General features: G+C 39.2%; 1 protein-coding gene across 1 annotated transcript in view; it reads left to right on the top strand.

Annotated features, from left to right (window-relative positions):
• ARHGAP10 (Rho GTPase activating protein 10) overlaps positions 1 to 27,678 on the top strand; it is a 138,395-nt gene that overhangs the window by 91,645 nt on the left and 19,072 nt on the right. The window contains exons 19-20 of the mRNA XM_066318066.1: positions 11,091 to 11,241; positions 26,682 to 26,844. Coding sequence (XP_066174163.1) covers positions 11,091 to 11,241; positions 26,682 to 26,844 — 314 coding nt within the window. The remainder of the gene's footprint in view (positions 1 to 11,090; positions 11,242 to 26,681; positions 26,845 to 27,678) is intronic.

The following is a 27,678-nucleotide window of genomic DNA, read 5'->3' as shown; positions in this document are numbered from 1 at the left end:
ATCACTCTTCATTTTTAGGAGGAGACATAATTGGGTAACTGGCTTTGAAATCCTGGTTCAGTCATTCCAGTATCATCACTTTGCTGGGTTCTGATCAGAGAATTTCTATGCAATTAAATGTCTGGAAACCTAAACACAATGACTTGCCCTAAGATAACAGTATCATGCTTAAGGAATAAGCTGGTTTTGTTTGGTTTTGGGTTTTTTTTAAGCTTTGTTGATATGTACATATATTTCCTGCTGGCTAGAAACCAGTCAGTACCACTTCCACTTTGTTTACAGGCTGCATATGTACATTCCATCCGTGTCTGTGAACCAAGTACAGTGTGTTGAGGAGGGGATGTTTTGCAAAATGCTGGGACTGGAACACTGAAACTAGACCATACAGCCTGATGTGCTGCTCAGATGGCATTTTATTGCACAATGGTTAAGAGTAGGAAGGGGCAGAAGAGCATCAGGGATGGAATTGTTTAGCTTTTGTTAGTTCTAGACAAGTGTCTGCCAGGCAGATTATTTCACAATGCCCACTCAGAAGGCGAGCTGCACAAGAAGATCTCTGCTTTGAAAGAAAAGTACGAAAACTACACCCAAGCTGAGATATTTTACTCAGGACCCTCAGAACCACCTGCTGTGGAAGCAAGGACAATCCACAGCATAATTAGACCTGTAAAATGTCTTGCTTTGCTTCTGTCCTACGGCTACAGGGAAAGGATGGCCAGATTTTGTGTCCTGTATCTTTCCTTTCACTAAAGAAGCACCAAGAAATTCATGTTTGTGTCTCATCATTATGTTTATTGTGCTTTAAGGTAACAAGCTCAGGAGCTGGCTGCAGCTGTGCTTGCACAGTGCCTGGAACAGTCTTGGCCTTTAGGTAATCTTCTAAAGACAAGTTTTAGTCAACTTGGCTCCCCCCAAAAAAAGAGTTTGATTTCTCTTCTCTGCCTCCTCCAAATGAGTTTCAAGGCTTTCAATTAATTTTTCTTCCCATGGGCTTAACAGATTGGAAATCTTGGACATTTTGGCTCTTCTGGCCTTTTCTCTGACTTGTGGTGAGGAAGAAGGGTGGTCCATGGCACAGCAGCATGAAGAGCACACACATGTTTATCTTGCTGTTTGTTATAATGTTTTGGCATCTTGTTGGAGTGAATGTCACTATTCAAAGGGCTTATTTGTTTGCCATTTAGAGATGCCTCAGTGGTAATGTGAGCCATTTTGGTTTCTCAATTCCCTGCACATTATTTTAAGAAGAAAAAAAAAAAAGGCAACAGGATAAAAAAAGTCTAAGAAATGAAAGAAGATGAGGGAGGAGGTTGGAATAAAAATCTCAGTGGGACTGGAATATTTAAACCAGTGTATGGGGGAGGAAAGAATAGTGAGTACAAATAGCAAGATGATAAAAACAGAAAGAAGATGAAAATTACAGTCAACGAAATTTAGAAGGAAAGAAGCGAGGGGCTAGACAGAAGTTCCTTCTGGATGCTGGAAGGCCAGAATCTGAGGAAAGGGAATAGGCTTTGTAAAAGATACCTTTTTCTTAAATTCAAACAACCTATGGGCAAAATTATCTCAAAGACGCTCATGCTGAAAAGCTCAGTAGTTCCTATATGTAGGGCAGATACCTTTTCTCTATCAATCTTTCTATAAAGGGGAAAGATTTTACATATTTTAGGCAAAATGTCTTTGGCTTAGCTTTGATTTGTTCAAAACAGTTTTAAGTGGATTTTTTTAAATGAAATAGATTTTTTTTTTCATACTTTGGGCGCTTTCATGATTTCTTTTTTAAGCTAAAAAGGGAAGAGAATACTTTAATACTGCTGAGCTCTTAAGCCAACATCAACCTCATGTAGTAATCCTTGAAAAATCTTGTCTTAAGACATATTACAGGGCATAATACATGCAATATTCGTGAGACAGGAGGAATGGAAGCGGGTGAAGTCAGTTGTTTGTTTTAGAGCATGAAGCAGCACAGTCTCCCCTCGGCAATCCAGGAGTTCTGTTGCAGGTAAAGGCTTTAGGGTGGAATGCCACACCACCACGTAAACTTAGGGCTGTTTTTTGGCAACGGAACAGATCTTTTGAAGGCCCACTGAAGGGGACACATGATAAATGCTAAAGTGGGCTTGTTTCAGCTTTCCTGTTGCTTTGTCTTTGGCTGCAAAGGAGGACCAAGAAGCAACGCAGTGTAATTACGCTGGTTTGCTGTGGTGCAGTAATTTGAAACCTCCACAAGCTGAATGTTTCTCAAGTCAACAAACATTGGACTTGGAGGGGGAAAAAATGACATGAAAATATCTCCATTAGCTCAGAGTTTGTGGTGCAGACACGTGAGGGTATTCAGGAGGGTATGCAGTACTGCTTAACTTCAAGCAGGTAACTAATCAGAAGTGTCATTGAAACTGTTCCTGAACTTAATTCTAATTACATGCCTTAATCATTGGCTGAGTCTCAAGCAGAAAGGGCAACAGACACAACAAAGAAACTCTGATAGGACTCAGAGCAGCTCTTTTGCTCTTCTGTAGTGGGAGCAAACTCTTTAAATCCTTTCTTTGCCCTGTGGATAGCATCAAGCCCTTCCATGTGAGACACACACATGTGGTAGTAAATTGGCTGCAAATACTTTTTTGTTTGTTTGTTTAAAAGAGTCCAGTTTTCTAAATGTGGTCTGTGTGTAGTAAGAAGACTGAATATCAAATCTCTACTCACGTTTGTGACTGCAGTTGATGATATTAGAAGCAGTCTGGATCAATACCTGGATTGCTTTGCTGCTAGACTGGTTCAAAAGAAACAAAACATGCACTGTGAAAAATTGTATTGTATTAATACAGAAAATCAGAACAGAAGTCATGATCTCAGGGGTGGAAGAGGCCTTCTGTACTACAAATGCATGGCACATAGAAATAGTACATGGAATTCTGACTTCTTGGTTTGCCCACTTTATTTACAGTTAATTTGGGGAAACTTCCCTCTACTTCACACAAAATTTCAAAGTGATAGAGATCTCGTCCTCTGCTGCCCACAAGCAATGTTTAAAGAGAAAGGATGACAAAGGAGTGGAGTTCAGCTGGTTAATATTTACTTCAGTCTAGGGTGCTGTGCTTGCATGTATAGAGGAGGAGGCGAGGGAGAAATCCTTATGGAGACTGCTAAAATGGATGTTCTTATATAAAATCTTGTTAGTAAAAGAAAATATCCTATAAAATATTGCAAGGGACACGAAGAGGGGGAAAGTTGTTGCACTTCTTAAAAGTTTAAAAAGTAAATTCTTATGTAGAAACTGTGTGATGTAATGTTTTTTGTATGTATTCTTTAGAATTCTAGTAAGCTTTTGCCTTACCAGAAGGGTTAGTGTATTGCAAACCATTAAACAGATTGTTGTATTAAAAATACGTAGCAGTCAGGTGATAATACTTTTATTTCCAATATTTTCAAGTGCATGCTATTTGCATTAATAAGGCATCATTGTTTCATTTAGACATACAATAGAACAGCGTGTTCTTTCCTTCCAAAGAGCCTATAGTCATGATGCAAGGTATTTTAACAAAAACAATGAGCAGAAAATACTTGAAAAAGCAATGATAAAATAAATCCATAAATCCTTGTAATAGCAGCAAGGATATCTGTGAAAAGAAAAATGCTGGCAGGGCTGCGTGGTTGGCTACAGTTGAAACCATGTAATTTGCAATGATCTTGAAGATCTTGTCATTTCATTCTAATGCTTTGCTCCATGACAGTGTGGTAAGGGGTCAAATGTGGGTTTTTTATACTGTAATTATATTATCTGTTCATAAAATCTGCAGTAAAATAGATGCATATATATATATATATATATATATATGGTGGTTTTGTGTGTATATTTTGCTGGGTCTTGACTTAGGTTTCCAAGTGCCATCTTTCATCTTCTTAGGACATCTCACACTCTCTGTAAGAGCAAATACATGCAAACATTCTCCTCCTGCATTATTTCCCTTCGAGAAGTGTCTCACGTTTTAGAAATCAAGGTAATTAGATCAGCTATTCAATCTTTTAATTTTAAGGCATTTCTCTGCTATTTTAGGTCGTTCCTGTGACTAAACAAGATACACATAGCCATTATGTGTGACAGGGAAGGATAACCTTTTTAGAATACTCTCCTTGGTGTGAGTTAGAGTAGGTGAGCACAGGAGGGAAGGTGAGCCTGCTGTTCCTGCTGGTGCAGTGGAGAAACGTGGAGGTATTCCCAGCCTGGTGTGTGGTTAACTCTCTCCTTTCCCTCGATGGCTCACAGGGATTGGTTGATAGCAGTGCATGGGCTGCCATCAGGAGCATTCTTCTCATGAATTGTTAAAAGGTGGAGTGCTATGTGATATGGTGGAAGCTGCAGTCTTTGTATCAGGAGTGCTACTTTTAGAAAGGCTGACTCAACAAACTCATAACTCGCGAGTGATCAAAGGACATGCGTTTTTAACCTTGGTACAGTTTCCTTTTTTTTTTTTTTTTTTTTTTTTTTTCCTCATTCACAGATGTCCTCCAGACTGTAGTGTTGTGTTTTGCAGGCTTTTTAGTTTCTTCATTATGTCTCAAAACTTGAACTACACAGTTCAAGGCAATCAGGGCAAATGAGTGGCTATTAGAGTCTACTGATACATGAGATCTGTCTGAAAGTTCTCTGGGATCTTTTGTCACTCTCATAGTTTGCAGATTGTCCAGATCTGTAGTTGTTCTTGTTAAAGAAGAGAAGATAGCAGATACTCCAATCAGAAAGAGATTGAGACTCACAGTGTCCACAAATCCCTATAAGCAATGTTTCATTTAGTTAGGGGTGGTCTGGCTGCCAGGCAGATGGGCTGGGCGAATGATATCTTTGCAATGAAGAAGAGGTTGTCTTGGATGGATTCAAGTCTGATTTATTTATTTAGAGAGCTTTGTGGTTTGGCTCACAGCCAAAGATGTTTCCTGTTTCTCTGATTTTGACTTATACCTGGTTACTTTCCAGGCTGCATCCAATGCTGCACTGTAATTCAACAGTGTGTGCCAGGAGCATCAAGAGCATTATTGATGCTTTCTGGTTGGTGGCCCTCTAGAGACTGAGCCACAGGTAGTTCTGAGTTCTGGGTCTGATTCTACCCCCCACCCCCACAATAATGTATAAAGGTTTTTTGTGGTTTGTAGTGCAATTCAAGCCTCAAAATCCAAAGCCTCAGAAAATCTGCATCTTGTGCAATCTCACAGAAAGCAGTGCACAGCAAATCATATTTTACAGTATATAAATGTTCAAGTGCAAAAGTCGGGATAGCTAATTTGAGGCAGGCACACCTGTACTAGAGTGAACACGATGATAACCTTTGGGAGGTGAGTTATTTAAGAATTCTGATGAAGTTGTTAATAATTTTTCTTGGAGAATTTTGTAAATGTTTTTAAACTATAGAATATGAATTTTAGAAGTAATCAACTTTAATCACATTTTGCACACTGAACACAGATTCTGTTTAGATATCAAGAATTCCTAGTGCATGTAGTTTTTATTTATTGAAATGTGTTTGTGAACAAGAAAAAGAAATAGATCATTTTGACTAAAACCAGGAATGAAGCATGTTGATCTAACATTGTTCATAGTAAAGGAAAAATACGAGCTAGTAAGAGGCTACAAATAGCAAAGGATCTTTTTTAAAAGCTCTCAGTACTCTGGAGGTTCTATAAAATTGTTAGAATTGGTGCAGAAATCAGTTTTGAAATAAAACTTTTGTCCTAGCTCTCTAGAAGTTGATATTTTGTAACTTCTATTATGATTAAACTTTTAATAACTCCAATTAACTTCTGTAATCCCTTCAAACAGGGAATAAAAACCCTAGAACTTTTCATGTTATTGAATGTGGGTTTTACTGTTAAAAAATGGATTACAATTAGTGTACAATTAGTGGTTAGTGGTTATAATTAGTGGCTGAGCTACTGTAGTAGTGTTTTAGGATGCTTATTTTCACCTTACAATTTCTGAAGAGCTTATATCTACAGTAAAATTGTAGTTTGACATAAAGGACATCATTGTCTTGGTTTCAGAAAAGGCAAATAAAGCAAGGTATGACCATTGTCTTCATTATCCTAAGAGGAAAAAAATTTTGAAAATTTATCTAAGTAAGAGCACACTGTGAACCACAAAGGTCTTTTTTTTAGTGTTTTTGTCTCTTATGTAAACATATGATTTTTGGTTTTGTGCAGATTGGTGGGTTTAACCTGAATTTGGCTTGCATTACGATGAAAAGAAACTAAGTCAAGGAAACACCATGGTGATAAGGTCCTCTTGCACTATCCATTAACTGCTAATTTATAAAATACTCTTTGATCAGCATGTATTACGGCCAGTTGTCATGGAAATGCAAGGAGTAATTGGGATAAAATGTGTAAAGAGGGAGCAGTACATGTGCCATAGCTGGATGGTGGTTTATATTATTCAATGAACATTAGTGGAACTGTCAGTCTTTGTGTCTTTTATTTAACAATGTCAAATCAAGTTGATATTGTTCTTGTCTTGAGAAATACTCTCATCTACAACGTGTGAATGTAGCAGTGGAGCCTATCCCACTAGGGGGATTCCAGAGAATTTGGAATGACCTTGCATGTTCTAACCTCCTTTGCCTTCCACAGTGACTTCTGGTGCTCTGGTTTGTTTTTGTGTATTCCAAGGAGATGGATGCATGTTCTGGGTGGTTGGTGTTATGAGAGTGATACGGGTTTTGTCTTGCAGCAAAATCATGGCACAGCTTTAAGGTGGTTTTTTTAAAGTTTATCCTCATGAGCTCAATTACTAAGCCTCCATTTTTTTCTCCTCTCTTTTTCATCCCACTCTGTCCTTGCTGTTTGCTTCCCACTGATTTTTAGAGGAAATTTTAATTACCCCAGTGAAACAAAGCAGACAGAGATGACCTGATGTCTGGGTCTTTTCCTAAAGTGATTCCTGGCAAACATACTGAAATTCATTAATTAGTTCTGCTTGAGACCAGAACAAACAGATCAGTATTCTCTTGTAGCAGCAGAATCTAATCTACATTTCCATGTACAGCTATACATCTAGTCATGAACTTGTGGAATAGGCCAAGTGAAATCCTCCCAGCCATGGGTTTTTTTGAATACCTAAAATCGGCTCTCGTAAGAGCTCAGGATCTAGAGTCCAACACTGTTGTTGCAGATTAAGGGGAATCTGGCAAAATTCCTTGGGCTGCTGCCATGTGGATCTGCTGGTAGAATACAGTACGATAATATGTTTAATTTGGCTCATTACTCTCAAGAAATGCTGCCATAGACTTTGTGGGACACAGATTTAGGAATTGGAATGGTTATATGTAGGGATGATCTTGGGCTCACTGCTCTAGACAGAGCTGTTATTAGTGCAGTATGCCCAAGATGGTTTGTGGTTTGTTTAGCCTTGTAAAGCATCCATTTTATACTCCTACATAGAGAGAAATAGGTCAGGCTTAGCAGAGTTTGAAATTACTCCACCACAGTTTCATAGTTTTTGTTGTAACTTTTACACTGCAGGTTTGGAGATTCAGAGATTCATCCTCTGGTTCATTCGGTGTGCACTTTGAAATTCTCCTTTCTTATAAGATAAGACCTAAAGAACCATTTACAATAGTGGACTAACTTGGACTGACTAACAGGGATTTGTTGCTGGATTAAAATTTTGAATGCTATATATGTATTAGTGTTCTCCCGAGTGTAAATTGTTACAGCTAACTTCAGAGTTTACTCCCAGGTAGGTAAATAGCAGGTTGCCAGTGCTTTTGAGATCTAAATAGTAGAGAACTGATAGTCTATAAATCTTGTGCAGTTTGGCCACAGTCTCAAAAACCATGTTAACATGGGATGGGACTGTGAAATCTTTAAACTTAGAGGTTGGCTTAGTATATTTTTATCACTTTTAGAATGACGTAATTCAAGAAGCCTACTTCACTCTTGTCTTTATTACAGGAATTAGTCTAAGCTGTAGTGACTTCTGCAGTCTGGATGAGTGATAGTGGTAGATCTGACCTTAAGGGACCATGTTTTTTTGAGTAGTAAATAATCTCTTAAATAGCACATTGCAATCTGTTCCTCCTTGGGAGAGTTTCCCTCCAATTGGATATGTGCGGTTGCCTTGCCATGCTGTCTGATGGCAACTGCTTGTAGTGCAGGACAGTGCTCCTGAACTTGCTCACCTGTGGTCTCATGCTTTTGTGCAAGTCAGCCAGCACACGGCGATGCTGGGGCCATTTCAGGTGCTCCTACTGTGTGTGTGTGTGATGTTGAATTCAGTCCTCTGTATGCATGCATTGTGCTTCTGACAACAGGTCACCACAGCTGGCTTCTTTGATTAGCCATGAAACGTTTGGACTTCAGTGATGTTTAAATAGTTAATAAGGTCAGAAGCAAATCTGAATAAAACCAAAACCAACTTTTCTCCACACAGCTTAAATAAAGCAGGTCTCCATCCCCTCATTGTCAGGCAGACCTAACAGTGCTTCTGTCAGTGCAGCAGACTAATATCCAAGCCGTGATCCAAGCATTTGCCTATTTAAGTGAAAGTAAAGCAAGAAAGATAAGCAGAATGTGCACTTCTGAAGGTGAAGGTTGATGTCCTGCTTGCTTTTCAGATGCTATCCTTTGCAAACCTGTAGTATGAACTGAGGCTTTGGCCTGCAGCGGAATGAGATTGCTGCTGCTGAAAAATATCTAGTTAGACCTGGGCTGGAGTTTATTTTCCTACTATAAAGACTAAAAAAGACACCAAAGCAGGGATGAACACAACTATGAACTGCTTAAAAGAGTAGAAGATCTTTTTGTCTTTTGCCTTTGTGACTCTTAGTTTCTCATGCCATCAATTTTGGAAGAGTATATTGCAATATTTGTGAGAGGCAAGTAAATAACACCGAAGAATTTCACTGCAACCTTGTGCAAGTCACCTAGAAGCATACAAGAAAGCTCATCTCTTATGAAGTACTCCTGAGAAATACTTGTTCTTCTCACCAACACTAATTTCAGCAGAGATCCATGGATAAGGCTGTAGAAATAAACACAGCTGTGGAATGTGACATAGTAAACAACATGCTGAAACCTCTTGGAAGGGAATTGTTTGCCCAAATGCAACGCTTAGTCCTTGGAAAAGATGGCATTTGAAGTTTTGGTACCTTTGAATTTTTCAGAAGCAAATATTTATCCCTAAACCTGCTCGATCTAGCCTTGTATTTACACATAAGGGGGCAGTGTGGTACTGTTAGCCAAGTGCCACAGAGGTGCATGTTAGATTTCGCTATTATATATTGCATCATGTTTTAAGAAATGGCTTTAGAACTCTGAGCACAACTGGAGCTTTGTCACTGCCTGAGAGTGCTGCTGTGTCTGTACTGGGGAGAACCTGGTTGGGCAGCTTCCTCTCTTTGTAAGCATTTTGTTTTTAGAGAGTTGCCGTTTTGGCACTCTCTCATAGTCCCTCATTCCTAGGAATGTGAAGGAGGGCAAGACAGTTTTCCTAACGCTGGGATGGGGAACTTCAAATTACAGCATTTTTACTTCCCCCATGGCAAGATTCACTTACTGGGAAGGAAGGTAACGTTTCCACTGGGGCTTTCTTATGCACACCAAACATGGGCTTCTGGCCCACTGCTGCCCAGTTTTGGGAATATGACCATTTCTCCACTGTTTTCGTGGAATATAGCCTCTCTTGATTATTTTGTACCAGCACAGTCTTTTACCTGCCAGTGCAAAAGTGATGATTAAATGGCTGTAAGTCAATGCATACTTGAAATCTTGGGTCATCTTCTTCCTACATGTTAATATTCAGGATTAGCAAGCATTTAGGGTTTCTAGTACTTTTAACATGGTGTTTTGAGTGCCTTACTACAGGATGCTTATGGCATTATTTCTCACCTGTCTGGGTTTTAGTGTCACACTGCACTTGACACGTGCTGTTTTTATCCAAAAATATGTTGTCTGTGTTGTCCCTTATAGTTTCTGCATGAATCTCGACTTCATAAAAAGCTTCCCCTTCAAATATTGATTACAGCTCTTCCCTTTGCCAGGTATCCTTGTATTAAATATTACAAAGTTGCAGAGTGCAAGAACATCATACACTGTTTGATTGTATCTGGTTATATCCCTGTGTTGCATTGCTGAGGGGTGCTGTAGAGACACAGGAGTTTTCTTACACAGCTTCTGTTTGTGGGGTTTTTTTATCCGCTGCTTTGTCTTTGCTGAAATACGTATGAAGCCAATTAGTTCATGCCATGATCTCTTGTAGAAGGCTGCTGGTAAAAATTGCATGCCAGCACACTGATAAGTCCTAGCAGTAAATCAGCACTGTTGGACTGCCTCCTTCATGTGACAGTTATAGTAAAAGTGCTATCAGGTACAGTGGATCTATCTTGTGGTTAATTCAGAGAGAAATGGCATGGTATTCTGTGTGGAGTGGTGATATGCTGATGGTCATGAGTCAAAAGATAAAATGATGACAGGAAATGCAATATTTTTTATATGCATCTTTGTGAATATCAGTATTTAATATAGAATGGTCTCAATATGCAATAGTTAACAGAATAAATTCTCACATGGTTTGTTACTATGGTATTTCTCACTAAAAACCCCTGCCCACAAATTTTTCCTCTTGCTCTCTTCAAGAGTGTGGTGTTTCTTTAATTAAAATGGCTGATATAATGATATCACAAGCTTTGAAAATTAAAATGGGTATTCTGGAAAAATTACAGGTTCTAGATAAAGCTATAAAGCATTTTGGTTACTGGTTCCTAAGGCAATATCCTTCATTTTTTCCTTCCCCTCCATCCTAGCTGGTAAGTGTGGCTGCAAATGTTTTGTATTTGAATTAACTAATTGGCAGCTTGGTTGATGTGTAGACAGTGCTCTTGGTTATTTCCATATTATATTTATCTATCTATTTATTTATTTATTTTAGAAGCACTCATTAAAAACCCACGGCATACTCCCAAACTTGAAGGAATGGATTTTTTGGCTCCTGTCTGCTTTGAATGAAATCCAAAACAAATGTTGTTTGATAATGGTTTACAGTTGCATTGCACAGGTTGCTCTTCATGATAAATAATTAACACCCTTTGTGTTCTTGATTGCAGATTTTCAAAACCCTGCCTGATGCTACTTTCCCTGAGCCAATCTCTATGACAGTATCTCCTCCAAATGCCCCACCAAGGCAGTCAAGAAGACAAGGACAGCGTATTAAGAGGCCTCTGGCTGTTTACAATCTCTGCCTGGAGTTGGATGATGGTAAGATGTTAGTAATAATTCCAGTCCTTGCATCAGATGGGCTGTGTATCCTATCTCCAGGAGGTGTTTTCATTTCATGTTTCATTTGTATACATGTGTGGATGCACAGGCATGCTGGTTTAATTGCTTTGGAACATGCAAAGAAGGAAGGAGAGCTACAGAGAGGGGACAGCAGGGAGTAAGTACTGTCCTGTGACTTATGCTTAAAAGTAGGACGGACTGTCTTAAATATGCTTTTCTCCTCTAAAAAAGAAGCAGCTCCTGTTTCTTTGGGGAAATCTCTTTGACCTCTACTGAAGATTACACAGCCATAAGATAAATGGAGAGAGAACTAAAATTAAAGCAAATCTTTTATGAGAAGAGCTAATGCACTTTACAGTTAAATTCATCTGGATTAAAGGCTCAGGTCACCACTGCACTGGAGAATACCAGTACTTCACTTGAATCTTTAATACCTTGCTGTAACTAGCAGTAAATACATGTCAACTTGCCTTACCACTGAAAAGCAAATGAAAAAAAAAACACAAAAGAAGTCTTCCTTTTGCATGGGGTCTGCAGTAGCAACATACAGTGAGGCAAAGGGTATATAAAATCTTATATATTCTGACTGTTGGCCAGAACCATAATAATTTTCCTGAAATTTCCTTGCTTGGGGGTATGTACAGTACTGAAGAGGCAAGTCAGGGCTCATTTTTTATTACAGTTTTTCTCCACCCTGTTCCTTTTCTCTCTCATAATGTTTTTAGCCAATTGTCTTTTCAGATGAGGGGCCATGGGATCAGGGCACAAAGTCCAGTTACGGCAAGTGAAAATAAACAGGAAAGTTTTGAACTCACGCAGTAGTAGGAGATTCGCCGGTGAGCTGTCCCTAAATTGGTGGTTAACAATGGTTGATTTCATAAGGAAGAACACAAATACCTATGACAGCTGTTAAGTGCAGGTTTTAGAAATAAACTCAGGACTGTTTATAGTTCCAAAGCCAGTTTTGCAAAGAGTCAGCAAGAAACTCAGCATTCCTGCCGTTGGATTTGATTCACCAGCGAGATACATAATCTCTGTCTTTCTTTCTTGCATCAAATGTAAAACTAAATGCCTTGACGAGAAGATGTTTAAGGTGTATCTGCTTAGAAAGCTTAAGCTGTGTTAATTTGAATAATATGCTCCCAAAAGCTAAGAAAGCTCTTGAGCTACGTCTGCAATAATAAATTTATCTTCATTTGAAAAACAAAACTAAGCTGAAGCCACTCAGAACTGTTTACATCTAATTTTGAATGTGAATCTTAGCGGGACACAAGAAGTACTACAGCTTCTTCAATTCCTTGGAGCAAGGTGGGCACTGAGGAACTGACTTTGGCCCAAACACTGCAGACAGAAAGCACTGGTGGGTTGTTTTTACTCTAAGAGCCAAAAAGACAGTGTCACTGTTGAAAACTGTTACAAAGATTCTATTTTGCCTAAATGCAGTCCATATTCTTGTCTAATTTAGGCATCTTGACAAAGAGCTAGGATTGTTAAAGGCTGTGATAGTTATATTCCATGCAGAATTTTGGTGCTTATCTGGGAGTTGTAGTGGGTTGAACTGCAGAATAGCCTAATACATCATGGCACATAGTAAAACCATAGTGAAGGCTGAACTGCTGCAGGTGAAATTTCGGTGGGATCTGGTAATAACATTTCCGCTTTTAACTGCTGAAAAAAATACCCTCTGTGGTCTGTAAAGCCACTAGCAAAGGTAGCAGGGTCCTCAGGCTGTTGGTAGCTGCTGGCCACGTGCTAGTGGCTCTTTTCCTTGTCGAGGCAGCCAGCTGTGTCAGGACAGTGGTCAGTAGTTGGGGACAATGGCTCTGGGGCACGTGTGCTGTGCACATGCAGTGCCTGGAGCCCAGCTGCATCACTGCACGCCCTGAGCCACTGCCCCAGTGCCTGCAGGCTGCCTGGATCAGCCAGGCTCATGAATTATCTAGTCCTTGAGTAGAGCTCAGTGCCTCCAAAAACGCTCCCTGGCCTTCAGTTGCTTTCTTCTTTGGAGAGGGGGTGAAGGAATAGAAGTGAGCCTGGGCTTCATTCCATATTTACCTAGTTTCTTGGCTAACAAATGCATGTTTTATAACTGCTCTTTGGAAGATTTTATCCTGTGTGTGTTTTTAACAGGAAATTAAACATTAAACCCCTTCCCTCCCCCCCGCCCCCCCTTATTCACAATGGCATGAGTAAAGCACCAGGCACAAGCCAGTGTTTTGTATTTCCTGGATATGGCAGAATTATCATAATCTTGTTTTAAACAAGCAGCTGATACATATTTATATGTAAATATATTTGTAGGCAAATATATCTTTAAAGTTATTATAATTGTATATAAATATTCTCTATGCCTTGAAACTGGAACTGTGTTGGAGACAAAATCTCTCTGTGCTAGAAAACTTCTTGAGTGTGTTTCTTTTAGGATTGTTATGCAAACCAGGAAATTGTTAGAAAAGCGGAAACAAGTCTTTAGCTATCAGCTGCTCCAGGGAGTTAACAGGCTTCAAGAATCCACTGCTTGAATTGGAAATGCAGGGTTCAGGCCAGGTTTCTTTTAAAAGCACGTTTGCAGTCAAGAAGCTTCTTGACAGCACACAAAATGTATGCAGCAACCACCCAGAAAGGGCTGTAAGATATATAAATATTGATAGATATAATAGCTGAAGAACACACATTACGTTTGATAAAAATCTTTATTTTGCCTTCTAGTAATTAGCTGCATGGAATTCTGAGAGTGCGTAGATTTTCCTTCCTTGTACATGGCAATTAGATGATTAAACCTATTTGCAAACAATTCAAGGATTATATTTGCTACAGTGAGGATCTTTGTTTCCTGAAAGACCAACTTAAGTCACAGATGATACTGTCTGTTTTTCTTCCAACTTCTTTCTTCTTTGCTCTGTGGTAAGACAGTTACTAAATTTTCACTCGGAAGTTTTTTGACATCCTAGTATCTCAAGTCGAACTCGACCTAATGGAGAACTAACTCTGTGCTCCATTCTCATGTGGCCTAGACACAAAGTTCTCATTTCAGCAAAAGGCAGATTTGTCTGAGACTTGCATTAGGACCAGTTTCAGAGTTTTCTGGCTTTCTAAATGAAGATTTGGGATTTTTTTCTTTAGTGGGTGCAGTGGTGTTGTTGTTGGTTTCTTGTTTATTTTGTTGTTTTGGGTTTTTTTAATATCCATGGGGAAATTACTTTCTTCTTTCCCCCTTGCTATCTGAATGAATTTTCAAGTGAATAGCAGTGCAGAAACTCCTGTGACTTACAGTCTCAGCTATGGACAAATGACTTTTCATTATCTCTCAGTCTCTCTATGCAGAAAGACTCTTAGCTAGAACTGAGAGTTGTTTATCCTGTTCTAAACATGTCATTGGGTCTTTATTTTCCATTTGGGCAGTCACTGTGTATCAGAGGATATCTCTGTTTATGTTTCTCCTAGAGGGCAATGCAGATTTAAAATTTTGTTCCCTTACAATTTTATTTAGATTTTTAAGTACCTTTCTTGACTTGTAGCAAATGCAACAGGTTTGGGATTTCTCTTGTTTGTTCTTTTCATTCTTTTTTTTTTTTTTAATTCATTTATTTCAGTGCCAGAGACTTAGAGATTATTAGAAAACTTTTCAGGGCTGTTAGAGCAATATGGGAAGAAAAGTCCTGTGTAAGGCAGTCCATCCAGGATGAGCAGAGAATCAGCACAAGTTGCATAAGTCACACCTGGAGTCAAGAAATGGGTCATGTGTAGCACTTTGTCCAACTACAGAACAACTTGTTTTCTAAACAAACCAGAATATACATCTAAAACCACAGGGCCTGCTGATGCCTTATTCTATTTGAATACCCTCTAGGTGCCAAAATTTCTCCTTGGCACATACATGGACACAGCACATTGGTGTCAAAGGGGGATTGCATTGTTCTTTTTATAGGGCATTTGTGTCCTATTCCCCCACTCTGGAATCATAGGGACTGTTTGTAATAATTTGCTGCTGCAAACTAATAAATACTGTATTTATAGTGATTGAGAAAACAGATTCTTCTCCAGAATTCAAAAAGAAATAAAAATTAGGCTTGCTACCTCACCCTTCAAAACTTTGTACTAACTTACGAAGTACTTTAGGGAAGCATAGTTATGAATGATATGTTCATCGTGAATAGGAGTAGCTGGTCTTGATTTTGCTGTGGGGATTGCAGTGACACAGTGTCTTAATTTGGTTGATAAATTAATTTTCATAAATTACTGTGGCCTTCAATTAAATTTATCAGAGTAAAATGTGATACGTGTAATGGCTACATAGTAATATTCCCTCTCCCTACTTCCCTCCCCATCCCTTCCAGCCCCAAACGCATGTGAAAAATTGTAAACTTCATTTGGAATTACTGAACAGAAAACCTGGATGTTAGAGGAAGCCTTGGACTTAAAATGAGACTGGTCTTCAGGGCTGAAACAGCCCAGAACTGCAAGGTTGCAGGTGTGAAACCTGGCCTTGAACTCTTTCTATTTCTGAATCTGCTGCTTGGAAGTGTTTCTGTAACCTGGCACATAGTAGGGGAAATGGAAAGAAAAGCAGTTACATAGGCATATCAAAAAGCCATAAGGCCCTGAAACACTTGCATACGAAGCTATTGTTAACAGCTGAGCAGAGCACAGCTCTGCTGTCACAAAATAAGTGCACCAATGTTAGTCATGAGGGGGAGATCAGGATGACTGCTGTTTGCCATGTGGAATTTCAGACAGTTTGTTTTTCATCTTGCTGCAATAGTAGTTCCTGCAATTCTGTGTGATCCATCACACAGCTTTTCCCACCTGCTGGCTCCAAGTAAGATGTGTGCTATACAAAGTTAAAAGTCTTTTTGAGTTGCTGCCAGTGAAGGTAAAGCTTTTTCGTATGTAATTGTGGGTTCTACTTCCCTGTCAGAGAGTTGACTTCTGCTTGGAGAGCTTTGGGGTCCGTAGAAGGCACTTTTGTTTGATTTTGGAGATACAAAATAATTTTGGTCCATACTTTGCATACACAATTGACATTGTCTGGCCATTTTATCCCTGTGAGTAATCTTTTTGTACAGTCTACTTGCTGCGCTGTTACCAAAAATCAAATTGGTGTCATGATGTAGTAAACATCTCCTAACTTTTACATCTCGTTGAATGAGATGTATCAGATCTTCATGGTTGGTGTGAGAATTGCCTTAGTTTCATTGCCACTGCTTGTCTGCTTTCAGTGTATGAAATCTAGAGGCTGTAGAAATGTTCAAAGTAAACACATCCACGTGTTCACACACATGCATACAACAGGAGTCAGGGGAAGGGAAATTGCATAGACTTAAAACTAGAATCTGAATTGAAAGAAGGGAGGGTGAGTTCAAGAGAATGGGTCAGTCTTTCCTTGAGGCCAGACATTATTAAAAATCTCTGATCTCCTGTAATAATCCTTCATCTCTTTAATTCTCTACCTTCTGCACACAGACATGCAGGGGCAGATAATGCTGTAGGAAGGCCAATTTGGCATGCTGAAAGCCATTAATCCTAGGATGGAAGTCACTGACATATCTTTGCTGCATGCCAGCTGTGCCTTGGCCAGCCTCTATTGGTAAAAGTAAATTCCCTCACCTGGCACACAAGAGTGTAAGTAGAACAAAGACTTGTAGCTGTTCAGCTCTCCAGTCACCTTCCTATGGATGAGAACATGCATTGCACTGAATTAGGGGGTTCCTTACATGCTCTTGCTTCTCTTCACTGGTGACAAGGATAGCAGAGATCTTGCAGGGGAGAGCTGGTGAACTTTTTACAAGGCTGATATGTAAGTTAGAGAATATTCCTCTTCTTGTTTTGCTACCGCTCCATTCAGTGTTTTTCATTTGCCCAGAAAAAAATTTATTCTTGTTCGCCCAATAGCTTCTGGAAGTCTTTGTCCTATTTGTTCTTCTCTTTTCTCTCTAATTTTCTGTTTTCTTCTTTTGAAAGTTGCACTTAGTGCAAGGTGAATTCCATTACTGTCACTTCTTTCCTTCCCATCTGTTCTTGCCACTTGCTGAACCAACAGGGAGATTGAAGGTGTTCTTAGGGGAGATCAACAAACCTGCCACCTGGATGTTCAATTGAAACAACTGACAAAACTTCCCCTAAGAGCTGCTTGTCTTGTTTTCAGTGGTTTTTTTAACAAGCCAGAGGTCTCCAGCTTGATCCATTCCTCAGCTGAAGTCACTGTTATGGCAAAAGGGGAGAGGTGAACAAAATGAGGAAGGAGGCAGAGCCAAGTATCAGCAGCATAGTGAAAATATTTCGTAGTGGCTTTTTTGTGAGAGACCCATCACATACACAGTGTGGTAGCAGTTATTCCTTATCATTGGCCAGGTTGTGGAATTAGTGGTGAGAAACTTCTTTTAAGAAGTTATAGGAGGTGACTGCAAGTGAAGCAAGCTTAATAACAAGAGAAAAGGGGACAACAGCGTGATGTTTGACAGCTCAGGGAAAGAGCCTTTGAACACCTTACCTTTTGGGGGTGGGAGCACCCTTAAAGACACATCTTCCATCTTATTGGTGCCAGCAAAACAGAAAAGGAAATACTTTTGTGGACTTGGGAGTTTTTGACAGCATTTAAGAAGTGCTTCTGACTTAGGGAACTTTTAGGCCTGGTTGTCTTCATTTGGGAATACAGGTATATCGGCCAGGGAAAGCTGAACTTTCCCTTGGAATGGAGAATATAAACCACCTCCACCCCCCCCTTTCCAAATTATTATAGATTTGCAATTTGAGGCTTTCAGGCAAAGATTTGGGAATGGGAATAACAGTTCTTTACTAGGAATATTAAGAATACAAATGTAGTAGTACAACAACCAAACAAACCAAGCAAACAAACAAAAATCCTAGAAACCCTGACAGATTTGGAAATACAACCTAACACCCTATTGGTCAGGGTGTTGGAAGCAGTCCAAAAGTAAGCCCTCCTGGTGTGCCTGATGTGGTTCTCTTGGAGTAGAGATTATGATCCTGTAGGAAGGGTCCAGTAATGGCAAGATGGCTCTGGTCTTCCTCTGGAAATCCAGTGGAAATACTCGATGCCTCAGTTTTTATGTAGGTAGGAACTGGTTGACTCCCCCCACTGGGTGGAGCATCTCACAACGGGATGATGTGTCATGTCATTGGTGAGCCTTAATGGCCCATTAACAGCAGATATTCCCCTGGAGGGAGGAGGGGCCATGGAAGAGAGAAGGAACATTGTTCCACCTGGTTTTAACAGCTGGCCCATTACCAGAAGGCACCTGCCCCCACTGCCTTGAGTTACAGCAGATAAAGAAAACACCTCCTCATTTGGTTTCAACAGATAGAATAGAATAAACGTTTTTTTTTTTTTTTGGTTACATAACCTAAGAACCTAAGACACTGGTGACTGTACCCCTTTCTTGATCTGCTCTGTTTTTTCACAGTTCTCATTTTCATGGATAAGAATGAGCTGTTATGTTTCAATACAGGGCTTGACCATAGGTTAATGTTACCTGTACTGGTGGAAACACAAACTGAGTGCTATGAAAAAATTTAAAAGCGGTGTGACGGTCTGTTTATTATTTGTCAGGGTTTTCAGGAAGTAGCTTCAGTCTATCGTTGTATTTTTCAGCCATGAAATTGGTTGGCATCTGGCCAGCATGGTAAGGCTGGAGATCATGTGTGGTTTCCTGCCAAGCCAGCTCTGGTAAAAATGAGTAATCTTTGAGTTTAGATACTGCTCTTGTTATCATGGTTCACACAAATCAAAAGAGGAACCCCTCTGCAGGCTTGTATCTGATTTCTGTTGTGTTTCAAAATTTAATTACCTGATATAATTAACATACCAATGTTGTATCTGTGACTCTGTCTTGAACTGGTTTTCTGCAGCTTGAGGAATAAATTTGGGCTCTTTACCCATTTTAGTTTTAGCTTGCTCAGTGAAAGGCTACATGTCTATTGGATTTTATTGATGTAAAATAATCCAAGCAGTATTTCTTCTGAATTTTGAAAGATGACCTGCAGTAAGAGGATATTTATTGAAATAATTGCTTCATTTTTAGAGGTAAATTGTTTAATGATACCAGGTAAGTGCATCTCTAGAGGGATGCTTGTTTAAAACTGAGCTTTGCATTTTAAAAATGGACAAAAAAATCAAAAAGGATCAGGCCAGGAAAGGATGATGGTCCCCAAACTCCCCTTGCCCCTAAGTAACTTGCAGATTTCTTTCCCTTTCCTACCTCAAACTCAAACACCTTATGGCTGCTTTGGCTACAATTCTTGAGTTGCATCATCCAGTCTTGAGGCAAATTCTGTCTAGCACAGCTTCCTCCTTTTCCTGAGGTATCTGAACCATTATGGAGTTGGGAAAAACAATCTTTCTACAGGAAAGCTACTTTGTGCCTAACATACACATGCTGCTACATGCACACATTTAAAAAATATATCAAAGTTGCTCTTTATCTAGGAAAAATTGTAGTCAGCTCTAATAGTTGTGTTAATTATTTTGTCTGAGAGAAAAAAGTAACTGGCACAGGGATCTGATTCTTGCTGCATGTGTTCTGTGTGACAGCATGAAACTGATGGGAATGTGGGTTGTCTGCTGTCCATTTGCTCTGTTGGCTTCAGGCTGGATGAGTGTATGATGTCTAAATTTATGTGAGAACTAACTGCATATCAGGGCGGGGCTGCAGTGTGTAGGGTTTACTACATGCTGGGGTTATTAATGGGTACTTATGGATAATGGAATGTGGTAATACAAATCTATTTTTTGGAGATTTTTACAAGAATCTGACCTCTAAAATACCCATTATTCAGGGGCAGTGAAATAACTCTCTTGTTTGGTTTTAGCATTCACTATAGTTACTTTTTTAAAACAAATAATAGGTCAATATTAGCTTTCAATCAAGCTTTCACCTTGATTTGGAAATGTGTTTAAAAAGCATAATTTCTGTGTTCTGGAGGTAATAAACAATTGACCAATCTTAGTGGCATGATAAATGAAAGTACACAGTTTCTTAATTTACTGAGAAACAGATGATTTTGCTTCATTAATTCAGAAAACTTTTAAAAAGTTTGAAGAAATAGAAGAATATCTGAGTTCGCTCGGTGTTTGGTGTGATTTACCACAGGGTGAGTGGTAGTGTAAATAGTGATTAAAGGGGGCAGCCCTGCATCTAGAAAAGGCTCTCCTTGCCTGCAGAGTCCTCTGATAACTATCACAGGAAACTTTCTCCAGTGCAGTTACTTCTAGCTTTCCAGGAATGGCCAAATCCTTTCCAGAGTAATTGGTACATTTCATGGGATCGTTTAAAGGTGTATTAATTTAGTGAAGCAGCTTTGGTTATGTTTTTTGTGTCTGTTTTGTGTAGATGGTGAAGATCTAACACTTGGAACGTGGTACTTGCTTGATCAAGGATATTTTTGATACTAATACTTCTTTCAATCCCTGATCTATAAGATTTCTGTTAAAATGAAAACATAGTACAGACCCACGAATTAATATAAGAGCAAAGCTACTTTCTACTTGGTTGAATTTCTGTATTATTGTGAGAAGTAAGCTATTTGTGGGGAATGAATGTCTGTTGTCTCAGAGTGGGATGCAGCTGTGATGCTGATGGGGGAGGATGGGTGGCTGCACAGCAGTGCAGCTGCTGCTTCCCCACCTCATGATGCAGGAAATGGCAGACTTGAAGGTGGCAACCGGGATTTTGCAGCATCTTTAATGTGCTCTCCTCAGTCAGTGTTCCTATCATCCCTTGTCTACGACTAACTGCTTGTGTCAAAGTCGAGATGGATTTTTATACTCTTATTTTACCATGATTTGCCCCTGCAATGACCATTTAAAACATATATGAAAGTCCTGTTTGTCATATTCTGTGTATATCAACAGAAACAGTCATATATTCCTCATTTACTCCAGAAAACCTCTCTTTCATAAACTATTTCATTCTCTGGTTATACTTAAGCTATAGACATTGGTTCTATTGCTGACATTAAAGATTAGTCTTGCTTTTAACATTAAGGCGTGTAATTCATCAGTTTACTTAAGCTGAAGTTGGAAGAAAACTGTCACTTAAGCAAGCAACTGATAGTGTTAGCACTCTGCTTTTCGTGGTTCTTAATACAAATGCTTTTTTCTTATTTAGAATTCTCGGAGTAAAGTAACGATCTGATTATTGACACTGCCAAAGTATTTCAGGTTTTTTTTTTTCAACCTTGGATGCCAACAAAAAATATTCTTAGACTAGCCAGATGGAAAAAGGAGAAAAAAAGGCAGTGGGGAGACATGTCATGCTCAGTTAGGTAGAAGCTCAGTTCAGATTTCTGGTAAGGAGGGTCTGAGAGCCTTTACTATCTGAGGCTCCTGCAGATAAAAAGCAAAAAGAATTGAGGGTTTACCTATTTGCTAGAGAAAAGCTGGATGTGTGGTAGGTCTTAGTCTGTGCAGGTACTTTGGGGGTATCTGTTATTATGAGAAAGGCTGACACGAGGCAGGGAAGGGGAGAAGGGGTAAGGATGTTTGGTTTAGAAATTGAGAGGTTAGTGATACAAGCTAGACACACCAGAAAATTGTTAGGATCAGCTTAAGATATTTATTATGTTCTAGATGGCTGGTCTGAACTATGAACAGCCATAAAGGCAGAGCAGAGGGTGTCTGTTGCAGAGGCACAGTGAAAGCTCAAAGGCTTGGATGAGTGTTGTGATTAGATCAGTGAAACAAGAAGATAATTTACATGACAGTTTAAAAGGATCCAAGCAGTCAAAAAATTTAAATAGTCTGCAAAAGGTGGTGAGAATGTGAAACAAGTTTTCAACTCTCTTGAGAGTAAAATTGGATCTTACACCTATTTGCGTAGGATGGGGACATGAATTGTAGAAGCAGCTTGATGGCAGCTCTAGAAAGATGGACAAAGCTGAAGGCACTCGGAAATATTCCCACAAATATGACGAAGGAAAGGTGAAGAGTTGATGGCTGGAATGTTGACAGAAATTTGTGAGATGTCATACAGACTTACTGCTTTTATACTGAGAACCCTCGTGTCCTTCATCTGTTCAGGCACTCTTTGGCACCCAAAAATGAGTGTAATAGGAGAGAAAAAGGAGGCGGATTGACATTTTTAGAAGGAGAAGGTGAAGGCACCAAGAACACCAGACTGTATGCTCAAAGAATAATATAAATGAGCTGTAAAGGCAATCACGTCTTGCATGTTTTATAAGGTAAGAGCTTATTAGAATTCAGGGGGTAGGAAAGAAGAATAGGAAGTTTCTGGAGCTCCTCTTCGAAAGGACCTGTCAGTCCAATGTGGCAGTCAGCTTTTTCTTAGGAGTGGGAGACCTGACATGCTGCTCACTGAAGAACAATGCTGGAGATAAAGAGGGGTGAGAGGAGAGAAACCGTAAAAAATACTACACTGTCAATATTAGGAGCCCCTGACTTCTGAGGTAAAAGGAAACCCATAAAGCTGATTCAGTTCCAGCAATGCCCTTAACATGCACTTTAAGAAGCAAACCACATCAGAACTTAAAAGGCAGGTCTCCAGCAGCTTAGCGTCTTTACTGCTTCTACAAAGAAAATGACAGGAAAAGGGCAGGGGGGTGGAAGAAGAGGAAATAGCTAAAGTCAGTGTATGTTACAAGTTTTGAGGAAGTGTCAAAAAGAACTTAGTTGCGATAATCAATGTGTAATCAAGCAGAGATGTTCACAGGTAGGTCTGTTGCTAGGTGAATATTTTGAATAATGCAAAGTCACCTAACTTCTCTGAAAAACAGTCTCTGGTCACAGGGTTGTATAGTTTGGCAATGTTTTAATTTCTAAAACATCTTGTAGCTTGCTGAAGAAGTTTGGAGCAACTGGAGGAATGCTGATGGAGTAGAAGTATTTAGAAAGGTAAATACAAATCTTTGACAATATATTTGCACATGGGACAAAGTCAGGAGAATTGCAAATAATGACAGGCAGTAGGAGTTGTGTTTGTGTGCTAAGCTGCACCCATTCAAACAAATAAACGTGGTTGTATTGAGAAACAAATGTACAGATTTTAGAGGGAAAACATGGCCCAGAATTACAGAAGGGAACACATCCTTAGAAACAGTGACTCTGCTAAGTCTGTTGGTCACAGAGGCCAATCAGTTCATCATATTATTAATTTAAATTCATGGCAAAAAACAAGTGGCAGCCCTGGATGTACAAATGGGACTGATGAGTAGGAGTAAGCAGTGGAATTAATACTTAATGTCGTTCTGATGGAACCACAACAAAACCCCATAGAGTCACGTCTGCTATAGCCTCTTCAGAGAGAACACTGGGAAATTGTAACAGCTTAGTAAAACAAGCATGTGATTCCAAACCTGCAAAATCCCTCCCAGCAAGAGATTCGGTGTTAAACTTAAAAAGGAGAACACTGAAATACTGTCACACAGCACAAAAAGCTGATATGAGAGGTAATATTGTAATTAGTAGTGCATATTACATGGGTCATGCCTGAAAATGAGGCCTAACAAAGTGAAGGTGCATGCACTGATTGGCAAGTCCGTTAATTAGTAACCAATAGATTCTTCATTCCCTTTATCATCTACTGATGTTTTCAGACAATGACTATTTGGAAGATGTAGTTTGACCCCAATGTGAGATGGGCATTAATCAAAAGCAGGTTATTAAGCTGAATGAAGAGATAATGAGGCACAGTTCTGTAGCCTCTGCCATGTACAGGAGTTACTATAATTTCTGAAGTTAGCAGAACTTTTGGCACTGACATAAAGGATGAGATCTTTGTGCTGTCAGAATCACAGCAGTGACCCTATATTTTGAAGACTTGGGTTTGGAGCATATATTGTTTTTAATCATGAAAATGTGCTAGATGGTCGTTAGTCATCTGTATTTGCAGTTACACAGAATTTTCTCTTCCTGAATAAAAATATTGTTTTACGTTACAAAAGGAGATAATTGAAGGCATGAGAAATGTAAAGTGTCTTTGAACATATTTTTCAAGGGTTTTTACTTAATCCCATAGAATTTAGCAGGCTTTTTCCTATTTAAATACCTGATTTGTTTTTAGTGTTCAAAACCCAGCCTTAGTTTTGGGAGTTCAGTGTAGTACAGACTGTGAGAAAATACTGGCTCAGGAAGGAAGAAGTAAAATTTGAGGAAAGATTTAACACACAGTTTAAGATAATGTCAAACATAATTGCCTGTGTACCGCGGGCTCCCATATTGACTGCTGTGCGTGACTGAAGTGTTCAGGGTTTTGGTTTTTTTTTAATTTTTTTCCTTTGTTCTGAGAAACAATTCAAGACAAAATCCTCTGGTTTCTGTAAGGATGTGCTGTGAGTTGGTTGTATTTGTAATATTCAAAACCAGATTAATATTCCTTTCAAGTGTGTTTTAGTAATGCTTAGTGGATGGTTGAGGTAAATGTGGCCTTCTAATAAGGTATATATAGTTTGGTAATCTAGACTGTGCTACTGCATTGAAAAGAAATTGTGATGGATTCAAAGTACTTAAGTCTAGTTCTAAGGAACTCATGAAGTAAGGTTGCAGTACCACTGTCTAATCTCCCAGATGTTTACCACTGTGACACATACATCTGCAGATGAGATGTAATTAATTAGTTTTTGCCTGACACTCCTGTGATTCTCATGTTATGTAAATGTGAAGCAGCAGCACCATGGCCTTGGTGCAATGGGGAGGTGCCAGGTGAGCAGGATTGGGCCACAGTGCAAGTTACTCACTTTCCCAGGTTAATGTTCTCCTCCTCAGAGCATATCACACTTTGGTACTATGGGCTAATTTAGATCCTTAAATTAGCAGCTGCTTGGGGAGAAATTTCCAGATGATCACTTTTATCATATCACTGTTTTTAGTTGTATGTCATTTTGCTCTCCAGGGAAATTGTACTCTCAGAGCTGCTGAGAGGGGTGTGAGGATGAGATGGCTGAGGAAGCAGCTGAGGGCTTTCCTATCTCTAAGCTATTGTAGCAGAAGGATTTTTTCCAGCAAGGGTGGCTTTTCGTTGTCCACTTTTTTGTTGTTGTTGTTGTGGTGGTGTTACAACTACAAATTAACTTTTCGTTAATTAAAAAAAGAAATCACAAATGAAAGAAATTGCAACAGTAGTGCTTAGCTTGATGGAGTAAAATTAAGCTCCGTTGTTCCCTGAGCAGATGCTAATTAATGTTGTACAGGACTTCATCTTGTATATTTCTGTGTATGGGAGATATAACTTGTCAAGCCAGCACAGTATTTGAACAGCTTTTGATTGTATTATTTTGATGCTGCGTTAGGTCTTAGTCGTTGATTTTTTTCTCTCCAAAAATTTTTTCCCCCAGAAGAGCAGAACTTTTTTACAAAGACACTATGGGTGCAGTGGTATCTAATCCACTCCAGACTTTTCTGGTGGTGCTATTTGGCAGGCCTGTGGGTTGTGTTCATGAGTGCTACTGGGAGTAGGATAGATGGAGAAAAGGATGCAGGGAGCCTTGTGAAGGGTGGCTGGAATTGATCCTTAATACTGTTAAATATTAATATATTGAAAATAGCTACAGGCCCCATTTGAGACTGCTGGCTTAGCTGTGCTGGATGCTTTGAAGCTTGCAAATATCCTCATTTCACACACCTCCTTTAGAATTTATGAAATGTATAGCTGATGTTTAAAAACTAAAGATTGAAAGGAAGAAGCTGATGCAGGTGAAGGAAGGTTAGCTTTTCAGTGAACATGCTGTTGGCTTGATGTGTCAGCATGCTCTGACACGTTAAACTTTATCTTATGGTCCTTGGGATAGGAATGCTATTCCCCTAGTGTTTTCCTAATCAATCATATCGGAATATGTTTCCTCTCAAGGGATATCCTTAGAGTAGCCTAGGAAAACAAAGAGTAGATCAGAATACAGTGAACTCTCTTAAAAGTAACACCATTAGAAAAGAGTAATAAAAGTAACATTCTTGGGTATTGTGTGTTTGTGAGAGATCTCTTGCTTTTTCTGACCTTTCTAAATGTCATTGTTTCATGTTTGAGAAGACTGTGCTTATTGTATTTGAGAGCACTCATTTCCTCAAATGTGTGTTAAATTATCTTTAGAGACTGTGATTTTAGGGAAACGTGCAAATGTGCGTAGCCTAAACTATTTTCTTATCAGAAGTGATGCCTTTTTCTGAAAATAGCTCCCCAAAATTTGTCATTTCATTCACATAAAACGCATACTGAAAAGGGACTGGGAATATGTTGTATGTGAAGAAAGCCTGGTGGGAACAGTGGGGGAAATTGTGCAATGATACCTTTTGGGGAAACAGTGTGAGATTGCTTGTCCTCCAAAATACCCAGTGGAGATGGGACAGTAAGGTTTTTATTCTCTTATATATTTCAGGACTTTATCTCCAAGGCAGATTATTTGGCTTTATGAGAAAATTCCTTGAGTATCCTGACTTGTGCTCTCTTTTCTAGGTGACAGTCACAGCTCTCCCAGAGAAGACACCCCTACTGGGAGCATGGATTCTCTTTCTTCCCAGTCTCCAACACCTGCCTTCTCCAGCAGCCCCCCTGGGCTCTTGGATGGAAATCACCTTATCATGGACAGCGGGGATCTTGCAGGCTGGACAACCAATCTGTAAGTAAATGAATATTAAGAAAAAGATGTTTCCACTGGTATGATTGTGAAACACATTTCCCTTTTCAGTTTGGTGAGGAGTGAGTTTTAGAAATTGCATATAATTGTGTTTGTTTGCTTCTGCTACAAAAAGATGTGTTTGTATGTTGTGGTGGAGCTTAGAGCCTACTTGAATGCTTGGAGGAAAAAAAATGTTCTATTGAAATCTAGTTCATTTTCCTGTGTCCTGTTAGAACATTTTAAATGGTTTTTAAGGGTTTTTTTATTTAAGCAGTGAATATATAGGTTATGCTCTGTATGATGTTTTACTCTAGTTCTATTTCAAGGAAAAATTAAGGTACACTTAGATGCCTTACTGTTAAGATTTTGAGCCCAACTTTGGGTTTGGATAAACACACTGCAATGAGTGTGTGCTTAAATGCCATTGCCTAATAACATAATTTTTAATCTCTTCTTAAAAATTAAGTGCCTGGTTTCCAATGGAAGTGCAGTCTCTCGCTCTCAGTAGAGGCTGTAAGTGTTTAGCTTTTGAGCATGACTTAAATATAGCAAAAATTGACATTGAAATGTTAGTCCTATCTCTAATACATATTCAGGTTTGACACACAAAAAGCTGACCATAACTTGTTTTTAAATCAGAGTTGAACTTGAATTGATTTCTCTGGTTTGCTACTCATTCAGAGTTTAAGCACTATCAAGACAAACTTTTCCAGCCTTTAGTGCCAAGGAGAGTGGAAGGAGCAGGTCTGGAGAAAAGATCTATTAGAAATATTTTCCATGGCGGTGTTCGGAGTAGCCAGCTCTGGTGATGAAACAAGTATAAATATGCGTAGA

This window comes from Sylvia atricapilla, chromosome 4 (genome assembly GCF_009819655.1).
Source record: "Sylvia atricapilla isolate bSylAtr1 chromosome 4, bSylAtr1.pri, whole genome shotgun sequence".
Classification (NCBI taxonomy): Eukaryota; Metazoa; Chordata; class Aves; order Passeriformes; family Sylviidae; genus Sylvia; species Sylvia atricapilla.
Note: the sequence above shows the minus strand (reverse complement) of the source record. Positions and strands in the feature narration are given on the sequence as shown.